At 38.4% G+C, this 15467-nt stretch overlaps 1 protein-coding gene across 2 annotated transcripts; it reads right to left on the bottom strand.

Moving 5' to 3' along the window:
• Positions 1-3316: 3316 nt before the first annotated feature.
• tmem248 (transmembrane protein 248) lies at positions 3317-15444 on the bottom strand. Of its 2 annotated transcripts, none has more exons than XM_026328400.1 (7): positions 15122-15444; positions 14259-14417; positions 12918-13206; positions 10565-10715; positions 9207-9390; positions 8002-8183; positions 3317-6766 (listed from the first exon to the last, which is right to left on the bottom strand). In XM_026328400.1, the coding sequence occupies exons 1-7, from the start codon at positions 15122-15124 to the stop codon at positions 6709-6711; spliced, it is 1026 nt and encodes a 341-aa protein (XP_026184185.1). In that variant the 5' UTR covers positions 15125-15444; the 3' UTR covers positions 3317-6708. The 2 variants fall into 2 exon arrangements, with proteins under 2 accessions (XP_026184185.1, XP_026184186.1); XM_026328401.1 differs by having other exon boundaries at positions 8040-8183.
• Between the last annotated feature and the right edge of the window lie 23 nt (positions 15445-15467).

Below are 15467 nucleotides of genomic sequence, written 5' to 3'. Positions count from 1 at the left end.
CTTGTGTCCTTCCACAGCTGTAAATACATCATCACCCTGTAGAAGCACGCTTCTCTCCCACATGGAAAATCTCACAATCACATAATAATTTTTTTTAAAAAGTGTTCAGCTGTCTGCTCGGTTAGTATTTTCAGGGCACAGAGGTGAGCGTCTCCTTCTAAAGCGTCTAAACTCCCATTGCCACTAACAGCCGAGTCACTTGCCTCAGGTAACGTCTACAGCCATTAGGTGAACATAAGGATCATAGACATATGGATCAGAGGCAGACAATCCGCCTGCCTCTGATCCATATGTCTGCCAACCCTGCCCTCTAGTGGTGACAACAGAAAGCATTTGATTCAATGAGCAGATTTAACGTGAGCATGCACAGGGGGATGTTTTCCCGCCTCACAGATGCGTATGTGCCTGCGCCCTGTAATTCTAGGAAAGATTAAGTGAATGGAAGAAACAGAGTGCGGATGAGAGCGGCCTGTAATATCATCAGCCAGAGCTGACACATCTGCAATTTATTTGCTGTAGTTTTCTAACATTTTATTCTGCTACATAATCTCCTTCTCACCAAAACTCAGCAGATCACCCTTTGTCACAAACATCTTGACAGTTATCTACCTGTTGCACTTGAACTTCTTGTTAAATGTCTTTATGGTCAGATGTAGCTGATAGAATTCCTGCAGGTGACACAATCTGAGTGGGCTGCATTTCCTCAGGTGTTTGGTATTTTATTATCTAAGTCATATGCAGCACAAAGAAGATGTTTGTGTTAAGCTTTTCTAGTCACTAACATCACTTGCTTTTGTTTATCAGAGCGTTTTTGCTGGAAAGAGCTGCCTGCTGTTTTGCCATTAAGAACCAATTTGCCACGTTGAAAACCAAAATAATGGAGCAAATATAGACCAAGCAGCTGTGTAGAGCTGAGGGAAACTGCAGAGTCGGTTAATAATTCGTCGTAGGTTTGCCTCTATATAATCTACCTGTTTCTACCTCTTATTTAATGGGTGTGCACATTGAATAAATACCAGTTTTCTTTTAATTTCAGGCTTCTATATTTGGCTCATTTGAGAGAATAAACAGTCGTTTATATACAGTGTCAGTAAATGAGAACGGGGGGAAGTGTGGGAAGGTCTGGCATCAAAACCGAGTCTTCATCTTATGGCTCAATGCCTGGTTCATTTTGGATTCTTCCTCTTTTGCTCATATGTGTGTTAAAAGGGGTAGTCACTGGGGAGGTAATTTAGATTCTGGCTGCCCCATAAAACATACAATAGTCACAATCTGTATTTTGTGGGGAAAGGGGGGTGGGTGTACCATCTTTGAAGCAACCCCCCGCCCCCACTGACAATTAATAGCAGTTCATAGTCAGTGCAGCAACACTGATAACATATTTGGCTTCTACACAAATCTCTGGGGTAATTGCTTTTCCTCTTATCTATGTGGGAATTATGAGAAGTTCCATCAGGATGTAATTTGGATATTAGTCACTGCATGCCCGCTGGCTTTCAGTACACATTTCTGAGCTGTGCAGATGTTAAACAACCAAAAGCTAATGACAACCAGTGGGTTTAAACAACCAGTCTTAGTCCAGTGGACGCAAACAGATGACAGCAGATAATGACAACACCCTAATGCCCTCCCCCACTGCCTAGTTCCTCCCTACCTCCTCCCACTCTGCACACAAGCACCAACATACTGCACTACTGAGCGGTTGATTTGTAGTTATCTCTTTTACTCTGAAATTACTTTATTTCATGGGATCTAAAGTAAATATCGTCACTCACTACCTTCAACTACTTTGTCTGCACTACAGTACAGTATTATCTAGTAGGGCAGACTACTTGATTTGGCCACTAAAGTAATCTTGTGTGTTGTTTTTCATGAATAAGTCAGTTTTGTATTTAGAAATGTTCTGCCAGCTTGTGTGGAAGATAAGGTGCTTGTCATTTCCTTGAGTCTGTTTTTAAGAGTCCTTACTGGAAATAAATCCCATGAAAAAGCAAACCCAACAATGGATTAGTTGTGTTTCTCAGCCCAGTGGTTCCTACTAAAGCATATTTTAAAATCTCTGAACAAGTTTTTTTTTTTTTTTTTTTAAATAATGTTTGGGATTTTCCTACAATAGCTGTCCCTTCAGAGTTTGGAAAACTGAATTAAACAGTGGATTAGCTGGGGACTGTTTTCAGCTGTGGCTGAATAGGTATTTATTCTATTGCTCTATTGAGTATTTGGCTGGCAGGATGGTGTGAGTGAGTAAGATACAATGTCCATGTTGATTATAATGATGGACTATGTCATCCAGTGCACCGATGTGGCAGTTATGTAGTTACACAAGGCTTTGGCTCACAGGTATCACTGTGGATCAGTTTATCAGTTTGTTGACAATAAGACAAACTAAAATTTCCAACTTTGTTCTTTTGTCAACACTGAACTTTCTTGATTTGGACTATCCAGCATGCTTCATGACTGGCTGTAAATTTACTTGGCTGGTTGTGTTGTGGGCAAATCCACTTCTTGTTTTCACTGTTAGTGCAGGGAGGGAAATATAATCAAAACAAAATGCTCTGGTAGACTGTAATGAAGAGCTGCTTATTCACTCTGACCACCTCCTGGATGCAAGATGAAATTCAGGGCATGAGTACAAAGGACAAGGTGCAACACAAAACTAACCTTTCTTAAACCTTAAAGTCAAGACACCGACTGACACTGAGATTCTATTGGTTACATCCTGAGGGCTAGGTTTGCTTAAAAAAAACGTACTGACATTTTAATTTTCCAACATCACTGGAGCTACACCTTCATCCTGTTAAAGACTCATCTGCTCAGGGGCTGCCACGAGGGCAGATGGGTTTGCTTGGTGGTTTGGGGTCTCAAGGGCTATTCTGCATGACCTTTGTTGATCAAGTTGTGTAGAGGTGAGGCCTGCTTGGTAATTCTGCCCAGCTGTCATCTGCCCTTTGTCTCACTGACGAGAGGAAAGTTTCTCATTTCTTTCAACCACAATCAATAAACTGATGATGGTGTTTACAGACGCTTGGCTAAAGAATCATTAGAGATACTGAACTGTGTCAACAGACAGGATGGAGAAAGACAAATAACCTGGCATCGGTGTTTTCACAGGATTTACAGACAAGAACAAAAACAGAATATACTGCTCCTACACGAAAGGCTTGAGCCTTGGACTTCCAGTACTTAACGTTTTCATGGGATTCCACTTTAAGTACCAGCAAACTGATTCAATTTATTTCCACTTGCACATCATTAATCTCCCTGCAGGAAAAATGATAACTATGGTAGCAGACACAAGGAGGGTCAGGGACAAAAGTGATGTTGAACTTTAGAGACAATTTATTTAAACTTGAATTCATTTACAGCAGTTCCACTGGAGAAGGGATGGGTTTGAATGACATCCTAGCCACATTAAACCTACAGTTCTATCTATTGTATGTACAGGGAGGAGGATGCAGCTCGAGATTGCAGAAGGCACAGAGTTGGCTTAATACTTGCCTGTAAGCGCTGCTAATATGAGAAAAAGGATAACAGGGTGAAATGGCAGCCTTACATTGGATACTTGCTTAACGTAAAGCTAAGAACACTAAGATGCTTCAACAATATGGCTTCACTGTTTGTTTTTTTTTACTTCAATCCTTTGTGATATAGTGGAGTAAAATCCAACCCACAATAGCAAACATGTGCTCCTTAAGAACCCATTCCACTTAATCATGGTCACTTAAACTCCTTGTAGCTCAGAAGTGATAACATGAGTACTGTGTTTGGATTTGCTGCTGGAAAGCCAGTGTGTTTTACAATATATAAGTGAAACAAAGAAAACTCAAATGAAACGGGACAATGTTAAGGCATTTTGCAATTAGAAATGCAATTCTAACTAAAGACAAAAATAGCAAATTCCGCATACAGTAGGGATAAGATGCATGTAAATGCAGGTCACCAACATTAATTAGGACAATTTTGGCAATATTTTGGCATGCTTCAGTCACATGTCCAATGCTCAACTGTTTCCCATCTGACCACCTAAAAATCTCCAACTGTACCATAAGAGCTGCCAAATCTTCCAAAAAGCACAAGATCAATTGTAAGCGCACAGGAGATAGCGTTGACAATAAAAGCAACAATTTCATGCTCAAATATGAGAAACATCAGAATTAGGAAGACTTGTCCTACATCTTTCAATGTGGGGAAAAGAAGACATAACTATTACAATCAAAACCCAACACCTTTCACTCCTACACACACACACACACACACACTAACAAATTTACAAAGTGTTTGATTAAAGAAAGATTCATTTTTGCCACAAGATAAATCTTAATATATGAATACCACTCAAAATAATCACAATTCAAGTAAAGCCTTCCAAACAGAAAAAGAAAATAAATCAAACTACATTATGTCAAAATCACTTGTATCTGATCTGGATTATGCTTCTTATATTAAAAAAAAAAAAAAAAGTACATTCAACAGGTACATCAATAATGGAACAAAATTATTACACAGAGGTAAATAAATTGTTTCAGTAACTACTATTTAAAAAAAAAAAGTCATACATAACATGGGCTAAAGGCAGACTAAGATGTTTTATTCTCTCATTTTCCTTTAAGACTGTAGGAAGATTTGGATTTGATACTGCTTCTCTGGGCAAATTCTGTTTTTAGATGAGCTTAGAAAATATGAATATTTTACATTTGTGTCCAGATGACACAGCGGACAGTGGTTGGTGACTCATTTAAACTAATTTGACTGCTACTGTTTTGATCCTTTACCATAAATTTAAAATGCTTTGTTGCAGATTTAGAATAAACGATTGTCAAAGTCAGCTATGTTCACAAGATATGAATTATGTAACCATTAGAAGAGCACAATTTTTTTCCTTAAAGCTACAGTTAAAGAGTTTCAGCACATCACTAGTCACAACAGTTCATGTGAAAACTTTCATATAAGTATGCCAGTGGACGTGGGCCTGTTTTATTTCTGTGTCCAGTTAAGTTGGTATTGACCTGTGCACTTAAGAAATTTCATTACACTTTAAGTTATCTAGACTCTTAGTCACCTGGAACAAGATTTCAGAGAATCACAGTCTAAAACCCCCTTTTATTTACTGTACTTAAAATTCCCATTCACAAACATTTGCACATTGAGTTTTTGCACATTTTGTTCTACTACAAAATATTTTTAGGAAGAGTCAACTTGTTAATTCAAAGAGTTCATGGAGATCGTGGACAAAAAAAAAAAAAAAAAAATCACAGGTGCAAAGAAAAAAAAAAAAATCACAAAATGTGCAAAAAAATCTAAAGGTGCACTAACTATGTGAACATCTGAACTTGTGCAACTGACTGATTATCTTTCAAAATAAAAGCACAACTAATTCCAACACATCCTAAAATATTATGACATTTACTTTAATAGGACAAAGATCACAAGGCTCCACATACCACAGGCTCATTATAAAACAAGAGAAGAATGAATGTGGAAGAACGGACTGGCAAATTCAAAGAGAAAATGATCTCCCTGCCTATAGTGAAGCAATCAAGTTAATCATACTGTACTGTAAATAAGGCAAGATAATATTTTGCTTCATCCAGGCAAAAGAAGACTGTACTGAACATCACGCAAATCAAGAAGCCAAATCTACAAAACTGCTGAAGAACGACTGGCGGCAAATAAAGGACAAGAGGCAGGTGAGTGACGAAGTCAGAGGAAAGAAAACAAAAGGCAGAAAATGATATTCATCTATTTGTTCCAAAATGGGGCAGAAAAAAAAAAAAAGTCAACACAAACCACAGTTTCTGCAGCTTATTTAACTGCAATTAAAAACAATTTGATATTAACTGTAATGCAACACAAACCAAGAAAATAAGGCTCAATTTTACTGCTGATAATGTCATTTTCTCTTTGTACACAGGAGAAAACAGATTCATTTTTTTAAATGGTGCTCTTAATTATATTCTAACTGGGCAAAGTTACTTATCAATGACTATGAATTGGTTAAATTCTGATTGGACTTTTATTTACACTGTTTGTTGCAGGGATAAGTGCTACATTCATTCTCTTTCTCAATCTCCCTGCTGAAGCTGCAATGACAACTGCATACTGAAGATTTAATTCTAAATGTGTCACAGGCATCTCATCCTCAAAGATCTTAAACCAAGTATTCAAGCATATTCAGTTCACTTACTGCCAAATCACTCACCCCAAATCACCAAACATTATGTTCTCTCATTATTGGAGATACTTTTTGTACAGATGATTATGAGATATCCAAACATTTACAGCATAAAATCATATCTGAAATCTATGATAAATGCCATAACTCACCAGTCTGTGTTTTGACAACACCTTTTCTGTATCTTGCTTGATGAAATGTTTCCAAATGCTAGAAAAATGGCTATGTAGTTTTTGGAGCTGGCCTTCTGCTTTGTTTACATACTGCATGTTCTGACATGGCACAAGGGGACTCAGGCAAAATAACACTAACAAAAAGCAAAAGAAAAAAAAAAAAGGTTTTGCACAGAATATCAGAGTTCCTACAAATATTTACAACACAGATAACAGGCACTTGTATATCTTTGGTTGGAGAAACCCAACATTGCAAGAGAAATGCATTCACAGAGCTTTTGTGTCCCTTATTGTATTTTCCAGGTTTACTAGGCAACTGGTATGTTTATTCTTATTTCTTCTGTTTCTTTGAGTTTGTCCATGTTACAGATAAGTTCTGATATAGCTCTCTGATATCTTTTTAACTCTCTGACAACGCCACCTGCAACAAAAGAAAAGTGATTTAGTGCAGCTGACAACCTCACGACATTGAGTACTGCATGCACTAAAACAACTGTAGAATTCTTCACAGAAAGATCACACATATCACAACAAAATCCCTTATTTACAGAAAGAAGCAGTGAAATCCAATCAATGCAAAATGGCAGAGCGGATTTGATTTCCTGAGATATTTTTGACTACTGTAACTACTGTATATAGCACTGCTGTCTGCCAAAGTGGCATTCTTCTTAACACCATCAGAAGGAGGAAAAATAAGAAATTTTTAAATGTAGCAGCTTTAAGAATAAGGCATATAAGGACTTTAAATCCCTTTAACAAGGAAGAAGAAAAGTGAAGAAATCCTTAAAATATCCAAAACATCTATCAAAGTGAAGAGTGTCTCATTTCAAAATGCCCAGTTCAAAAATCACTATTCTGAAACTGTATAATCTAAATCTGCATTCCCACGACATGTTTATCACAGTTAGTGACACTTCACTACTGGGGCAACTGAATGCAACAGGGCAGACATATTCAGCACTATTTGGTCAGTGGGTCCATTTTAAATATTGCAGTGAGGAACAATACAAACAGAAAACATCAATGAGGGTTTAGATGAGGAACTGCAGAATTTAGCTCACTCTCACTTCCGCCTGCCTGCATCCAGAAACAGCACAATTTACTTTGTTGTTCCCACAGCAGAGCACTGAAACCCATGTGTCTGGCCTCATTCAGATTATGAGTCAGAGCAATCCTGACCTGTCTTTAAATTGTTGCTCTCTAAACTGGTGTGAGTTTGCTCCTTGTACAGTGGGTGTCATGAAAGGTGATACATGTGGGTAATATTACTGTTTGTACTGTGCTACAACAAACAACACCAAAGAGGATGATCTTCCTTTGCCCCTGGGAATGAGGTGTATCCACACATACATCCAAAACAAAGGGCAATCTGCGGCTCATAATAAAAAGCTCCTAGGTTTTATGGCTTTTGTTTGGGGTTACCAACAACACTCTGCCTGTTAGAGTCCCTGTAACTTTACCAGTTGAAGTAGAATTTGCAAATGTTTACATTAACAGGAACAGTTTTTTTTTTTTTTTTAAATTTCTTAAACAAAAAGGGGTGTTGCACTGTTGCAGGATATAAATAAACCTTTATATGTAGTTGTCAGTATATTTTTGAATCAGCAGAACTGTATTAGATTATTTACTGGTCGTTCGATACTTGGCTGAAACTACCTGTTCTCATCATATAGCACTGCTGCTGTCTGTTGTACCTTCTCAGGGCAGAAGTCAGGGTTGGTTTGTCGTACTTTGCCAGGTCGTCCCTTGATGACTGCATAGCAGAACATAGTGATGACCATGACAAACAGGAAGTAGCTAGTATGCATCAGATGCAGGTTGATGAGGGAACGGTCATCCTGGTAAGAAATGTGTTAAAAAGAGTTCAATATCACAAGTTCACTGCAGGTTTTATTATAATCAAAAAGTGATGTCTATATAGTCCCTGGATAAAATGGCTCTAAAGTACTGTAAATATCACATAACTGGGGGTCTGCTTTAAAGCCATGCCACTGTTTTTTCTTACGAGAACAGAGTGTGAATTGAAGTTTTTGTTTGTACACCAATTCTGAATGCACAGTAAGTGTGAAGAATATCACAATAAAACAAAAACAAATAAAGCATTTCAGAAGCATGACAGACCTTTACGCTCTCTTCATTAAACAAACAAAGCAAGGAAGTGTCACTCTACTCATCCAGTGTTTTGTTAATCACTGCTGTGTTGACCTGTGTTGAAACCAGGTAACACAGCAGGCACAGCATTTATTCTCAAATTGTTTGCAAACTCATTCAACCACACACAGTTGTGATCTCTCAATGAGATCATTGTAATGATGGAACAATCAAGCTTCATCAGTACAGACTGAATGACTGAAAACTGGCTTTTTGTTTCGGTCATCTCAAATGGATGTTAGTAAGTTATCCTATATCCTATATCCTGACAAGTCAAATCTGAATAGTTCCAATACACAATCACACAGACACATTTGGCTTTTGCTGTATTTTTTTCTTGTATCATGCTGTGCTATGACCTTTCTAGAAAGGACAAAACATTCTACAAAGTGTGTTATAAACTTCTAATCCTCTGACACCCTATGCGATCTGGTCAAACAGTAAATATTTTTCTGTGTTAGAAACTGTTATAGAAATTTCATAAATCTAAAATCCTGTCATCATAGCAATAAAAGCATAATTAAAGTACAACTAATTTACGGAAGTGAACACAACAGAAAGGGGGTAGATATTTGAAACTATTTAATCTCCTACCTGAGAGATCTTGACTAATAATAACAGACACTTGATCCAAATGCTCTCACTCCTTTAAATTAAATCTGAGCCTGAATAATGTTTGCTATCGGGGAGCGGGATAGGTGGTGACTCACGTCTGGAACGATGACAGTAAGCTTTGGGTTGAGTGCATGGTACACCTTGCCGATGGCTCCTTTGTAACACCAGAAAGGATTGTAGTCCTGACTGTACTTGGTATCCGAGTCACGGACTGTGGTGAACACCTTGTACCAGGATGTGGCATTGGCGTACGTCTCTGGCACACAATGTGGTGGCTGCCTGCAAACCAAAATGTAGTGCTGTTTACATTATGTTTCAGGCAGTGACAAGTCTCTGATTATTTCACAATGGATTGTTATTTATCATATTTTTGTGTATAATTCATGCTTTTTTTTTTTTTATACTCCTCTGGCTTGTTCTGCAACTTATAAAGCAAAGTGATTTATATGTGTATGTTTATGGTCACTAGTGTTAGATGGCACTCTTGACTCAATTGCAGATGATACTGTACCGCTAAAAAAGTAAATACATTTATGTTCATGCTAAACTCTAACTCCTAGTGTAACAAGTGAAAATGCTGCCCAAAAGAAAGAGCTATATTGCAGAGTTCATGCTGCAGGTAAAGTATGCAGCTGCAACAAAGTTTGGAGTGAGCGTCGGTATTCAGGCAACCCGAGAGAGGAGGAGGAGACACTGGTATTTCTCCCTCCCCACACTATAAGTAATATAATTAAAAATACGACTTATACACACCGAAGCAACTTATACGTTTTTTTCTGTTCAACAAGGCTGTTTTTGCTAAGAGCGACAAATATTGCAGTGTGACCTGTTGTCTGAAAAATACGGTAATATACGGTGACTGGGTAAAATTGTAATCATAGAACTGGGGTGCTGATATAGCAAGGCGATAGGATTACAAGGCTAGATTACGTATAATGATAAAACGAAAACTACTGTACTGGGACAAAGTTATAGATAAGTATGCATACTTTTATATTTTTATTCTCCAGAGTAGAATCAGTGTCCACAACTACCCATAACACTTTTCATTTTAATTACAGTGCTACACTGCTGATGCTATAGTTATCTAACTTATGTGCTCCTGTAACATAACAGTAAGATGCAAAAATAAGTCCGCAAATCATGTGAATGAAATCTCAAAAATGTTGTCATCTAATAGAGAATGAATAGTGATGCAGATAAAAAGTGTGTCAATCTAAGTATCTAGTAAAACTCTACCATTACAATAAGTCTATAAAATACTTTAAATAAATTTAAATATTGTCATTGCTTAAATACTGCATGAATGCATTAATAGTCATACCCAAGCAATGTGAGAAATGGCGTGACAATAAATATACTGGGATACTGTCTTTCATTTTGTGAGTATCACCCAGCTCTAAGCAGAGAAGTAAAGTGTCTTCCCATGAGTCAGGGAGGCAGTCCAACTCACACTGTGACTGGGAAGATATTGCTGGCTGCTGTGATAGTGATGCAAGTGCTGAACACCACCTGCTCGCAGTGGCCGTGCAGTACACAGTCATCTGAGTTCCAGGATACAGGCAGGGTGAACGTGATGTTTATTTCTTCATGAGCTTCCCGGCCTACACACAAAATACAATGACAGCATAACATACATACAAACCCTTACATGTGGAGTAGAAAGACCTTTTCCCCCTTTTCAGTCACACTTAGATGTTTTTGGGCAGCCCCGAACTTTCATAAATCCGTATGGAGCTAAGTAGTGATCTACATTCTTGTCAGTGTTATTGTGACAGAGTAATAATCATTTTCAATTAACATGATTAAGCTAAAACAGCCTACAGGCCTAGAGAGGTGCCTCCTACTTCTGAGACAATTATTAGAGCATAGAGCAGTCTAAACAGCATGCATACAACTCCCACAGCAGGAAACCAGGGGAGGCAACATTATTTGCTGTCATTCCAGGCTACTCCCCTGATAAACAAATGACAGACTGATGTTGCAGGCTTATGCAATATTTATCAAACTGCATAGGGGATTAGATGATTATCATTCAAACTTAGTGTACGCTCGGGTGGGACTGATGATAGATGAGTACATTTATACAACCACAGAAAATGAGTCCCAAAATAAAAGTAATTCCTTTTCCACAAGCAAAGACAAACAACTGATAAGGATGTAAAAAACACACAACGAGATACCTGATCTAGGTAATTTTCTGTAAAAATCTCATTTGAGTCAAATACACCTCAAGACTAATTAGGAAACCATTATTCAAAATGAGCCTATAAAAACAGAAAACCAAGTATAAAAGCAAAAGAGAATCTAATATACAGTGCATGTAGGCTATGTAATAAATGACTTGGAACACACATTCATGTACAATTGTCTTTAAATACAAGTTTTAGGCTATTTAAACAATTTGAAAAAAACATTAGGATACTGCATTTCATTTTGACAGTATCACCTGCCTCTAAGCAGCGATATAAAGTACTCTCCCATGTCTAAGGAAGGCATTCCAACTTATAATGTGGCTCGGAAGACGCTTCTTGCCAGCATGACAGTGATGCAAATGCCAAGTTAAAATGTACTTTCTACATGCAATTTAAGAAAAAACGATATGGAAGCGTAATTGATTTCTCAAGACTCCAATAAAATAGATTTCATAGAAAAACACTGCCTACCTAGTAACTAACTTCATACATTTGGTATATAAAATACAGTAGAGTTAGTAACAGCAACAAGTTACCTGTCTGCCTAGGTGTGAAATTATCAGAGCATAACCAAGATATTTGAAACAGAGAAGATATTAACAATATGTAGCTGAGGGCTAAAACCACATACATGTACAGCCAGTCTGGATTGGATTAATATCACAGGGTTGTAAGAAATGAAATGACCTGACCTTGACAACCTAATCTCCCCTGAAAAAGCTGGAGATACAAAATTTTCATTTTTTCTGCTAGGTAATGGAACACCATACTAAAATTGACCATTACTTGTGCTCAGAACAACGATGTCTGTGTTGAAAGCCCTCAAGTCTTACTAAAACAGAGTGGAAAGTCCTAACGTCCCCGAAAACAATGTTTCAGTTGCATAAAACACATACTGTATGTGTGTTAGGCAAATGCAGTCGCAAGAGACAAAAGCAAAAGTTCACAAACATATACACATTTTAGTATTATTACCACAGCCATAATGTATCCAAAGCTTTTACTTTACGCTTTCTTCTGCCTTCTAAAATAAATCCTATAGGAGGACTAAGAGTTTGTTATACTAGGCTGCCACTGTTTGCTCACGCTGTTTAATTTACCACACAACAGAACAAGATACACCATCCCACCCTCAAAAGGAATGAATTACCTCCCTATAGTTGCCACAATACACAGTACCATGCTAATACAATAGACTGCATTGATTGTTTCTTTATTTCAGCTTATTGTAGTCTCTATGTCAATCTTTAGTTTTGTGGAAAAGGCAGGATTTCAATTAATAAAAGTTATAATGCAATAGTACAACTCTGGATGCTTTGCTGAGATACCTGACTTATGTACATGATGGACTCATGACGTTTGATTTCATATGAGATTTTTGTTTGTTTGTTACTGGGATCTTAAGCTTTACAGGAATTAATCAGACAGGCTTGTACACTTATAGGCACAAAGACACCACACAGACACCGATACACAACAACACAGATTATATTTCTGACGCTTTACCACAAAAACCTTTGAGTTTCACATTCATTAAAATCTGGGGTTGACTTAATGCACGTGCAGCTCTGCAGATTCTAAAGGATTGTGATTATGACAAAGAAAACCTACCAGAGAGCCCAACTTGCTGTCCCAGCACTGTAGCATACAGGTGGGTGATATTGCGAGAGTATCCTCCAAATGGGCGCTGGGGGTCCAATGTGAGGGTGATGGGGACTGAGATGTTGATGGGACCTGAGTCATCTAACAGGAGAGGAGTCTGGGTACTGGATCGAGCCTGGCCACTGGTAACAACCAGGCTCTCAGGCGTGGTTGACTCGTTTAAGCCATGTTTTATTGTTTCATTCTCGGACACACAAAAGTCCAGCTCATTGAAGCGCAACAGAAAGGTGTTCCAGTCCTGAGAGAGAGAAAGTCTGTTTTACTTGTTGGACAAGACTTGTTGTGATTACCAAAATTATTCATTCATTATCTACCCACTTATTCCTAACCAGGGTCACAGGGATCTGCTGGGGCCTATCCCAGCTCTCTTTGGGTGAAAAGCAGGAGTACACCCTGGACAGGTCACCAGTCCATCGCAGGGCCACACAGAGACAAACAACCTCACACACTCACTCCTATGGGCAATTTAGAGTCACCAATCAACCTGACATACATGTTTTTGGACTGTGGGAGGAAACTAGAGTACCTGCCGAAAACCCACACAAGCACAAGGAGAACATGCAAATTCGACACAAAAAGGTCCCCTAACAGGTTGCAAACCCCGGACCTTCTTGCTGTGAAGCAACGGCGCTAACCACTCAGCCACAATACTGTCCCAAAAATATTCAGTGAAGTCGTATTTAAGTCCCCTACTGCTAGGCACAGAACACCCTTTTTGAGACGTAGTTATAAATTGACTGATAAAAATCGAATGCGCTTGTTACATTTCCAATGGCACACTCAGAATCCATTAAAGTATATTACATAGCCATTTTGATACGCATATGCTTCCTGTTACCGATACGCATTCAAAGGTGATTTTCCATATATGAACTGGCTGTATGTTAAATGTCAGATCACTATATTCACACCTGAATATAGTGATCTGACATTTTAGTCAGTGCAATTATGGTCTTTACAGTCGTTTGTACGTTAAAGCCAGGTGGGAATGAGGTCAAATGCTCTGCATAGCATGTGATTATATAATGGAAATCTGGATTTGCATGATATAAAACTGCAACAAGCTTCTAGTCTTACAGACTAAATTAGATAACACTAAAAAAGGCTGAATAGATTACGACAAAAATGCAACATGGTCCAAATGTGTTCGCAAATGCATCCCTGGGGGCTATAGCAGGACAGAAAGGTCATAAACTGACATTTAGCACTATCAATGACCACATTTTACTGGTATTTGAGTGGATCATAGAACTTAATCTCTTTTAAGGAACTCTGATGCATGTGCCTCACCTCGGTCAACTCTGGAGATTTGATCTCCTTAATCTTGAAGAAATAACCGATGGTCAAGAAAGCGATGGCCACTGCACTGACACTGATCATAAAAATGACCAGTGGTGGACGGTTATTGATGTAGCTTCTCAGGTTGTCTATAGGATTTAACAGGTACACCTGTGTATAGAAAATACAGTGTGCCAACATTAAACAATAGCAACAATGACAATTAACCACTTCAAATTCTTCATTATATTTATCTGCATAATCATTAGAGACAATGAAGGTGCTAAACATATTTATAGAGTGATGCATCAATAAATGGGAGTTGTAAGTCATTCAAAGGCAGAAAATTGGATTGTCAATAATGAACAATGGCTGCCACTTGAATTGTTTAACTAAGTACGAGTTTACCAAATTCTCTGATTTGGTCACCGCCTTGGAAAAACGGGGTTTAACATAACGAAATACATTAGTTTTAATATCGAGTAGAAATAATTAAATACTTAACATGTGCGTGTTAAACGACGTGACCTGCTCGTCCTCATTCCTTTCTTAATTGCCATGGCAAACATTACTTGCCTGTGAATACCCAGCTTCTTGCAAAACCCTGCGCTACAAAGTGAGGACATTTGACGGTAACATCGAGATGACATTAAACTGCAAAGGCCTGGAGATACGCGCTGTTTGTCTCTCTTCACATGAGACCCCAACCAGACAGGTGACAGGGGCTGCCCGTCTCGTAGTACAAGGCAAGCATAAGCTAATGTAGCTAACTTACCTGCCCTGCTTTGACAACTGCTTTACGTAACATATTACAAGTCAAGGTACAGCGAAACGCCTGGGTACATTTAATGAAATAGGAAATTAGCATCTCTCACCATTTTCTCTTCCTGTGCATGCGGCAGATGTCAGCTGGGAGGTTGGTGGCACGGCCACAACAACAGTAGCAGTTTTACTAGCAAGCTAGCCTCGCTTTCCCGAAGCTAGTCCCTCCTGAATAAACCGCTGAAAAGCAAAAGTCGATGTTCAGTGGACAAAACCGGGCTTTCAGTGTTAAAAACACTACATGTACGTCTTCCCATTCTTCGCCCTATGGTTCACTGCAGATTTAATGAGAAATGTCGCTTGTACACAGGCTGGAATAACGTCAATAACATATTCGGGTCCTCCCTGCCATCATCATCTCCTCCGCGAACCCGCACTGCGTAGGTACAAAGTCTTCTT

The sequence above is a fragment of the Mastacembelus armatus genome, chromosome 14, assembly GCF_900324485.2.
Source record: "Mastacembelus armatus chromosome 14, fMasArm1.2, whole genome shotgun sequence".
Classification (NCBI taxonomy): Eukaryota; Metazoa; Chordata; class Actinopteri; order Synbranchiformes; family Mastacembelidae; genus Mastacembelus; species Mastacembelus armatus.
The sequence above is the reverse complement of the archived record's forward strand: the minus strand, read 5'-3'. Positions and strand labels throughout refer to the sequence as shown.

What these genes read in the sequence shown, in the direction of transcription:
- tmem248 (XM_026328400.1), bottom strand. An exon ending in AATCTCCAGAGTTGACCGAG is followed by an intron (nt 13,207 to 14,258) that starts GTGAGGCACATG and finishes TCTCTCTCTCAG; the next exon opens with GACTGGAACACCTTTCTGTT. An exon ending in ACAGCAAGTTGGGCTCTCTG is followed by an intron (nt 10,716 to 12,917) that starts GTAGGTTTTCTT and finishes TTTTGTGTGTAG; the next exon opens with GCCGGGAAGCTCATGAAGAA.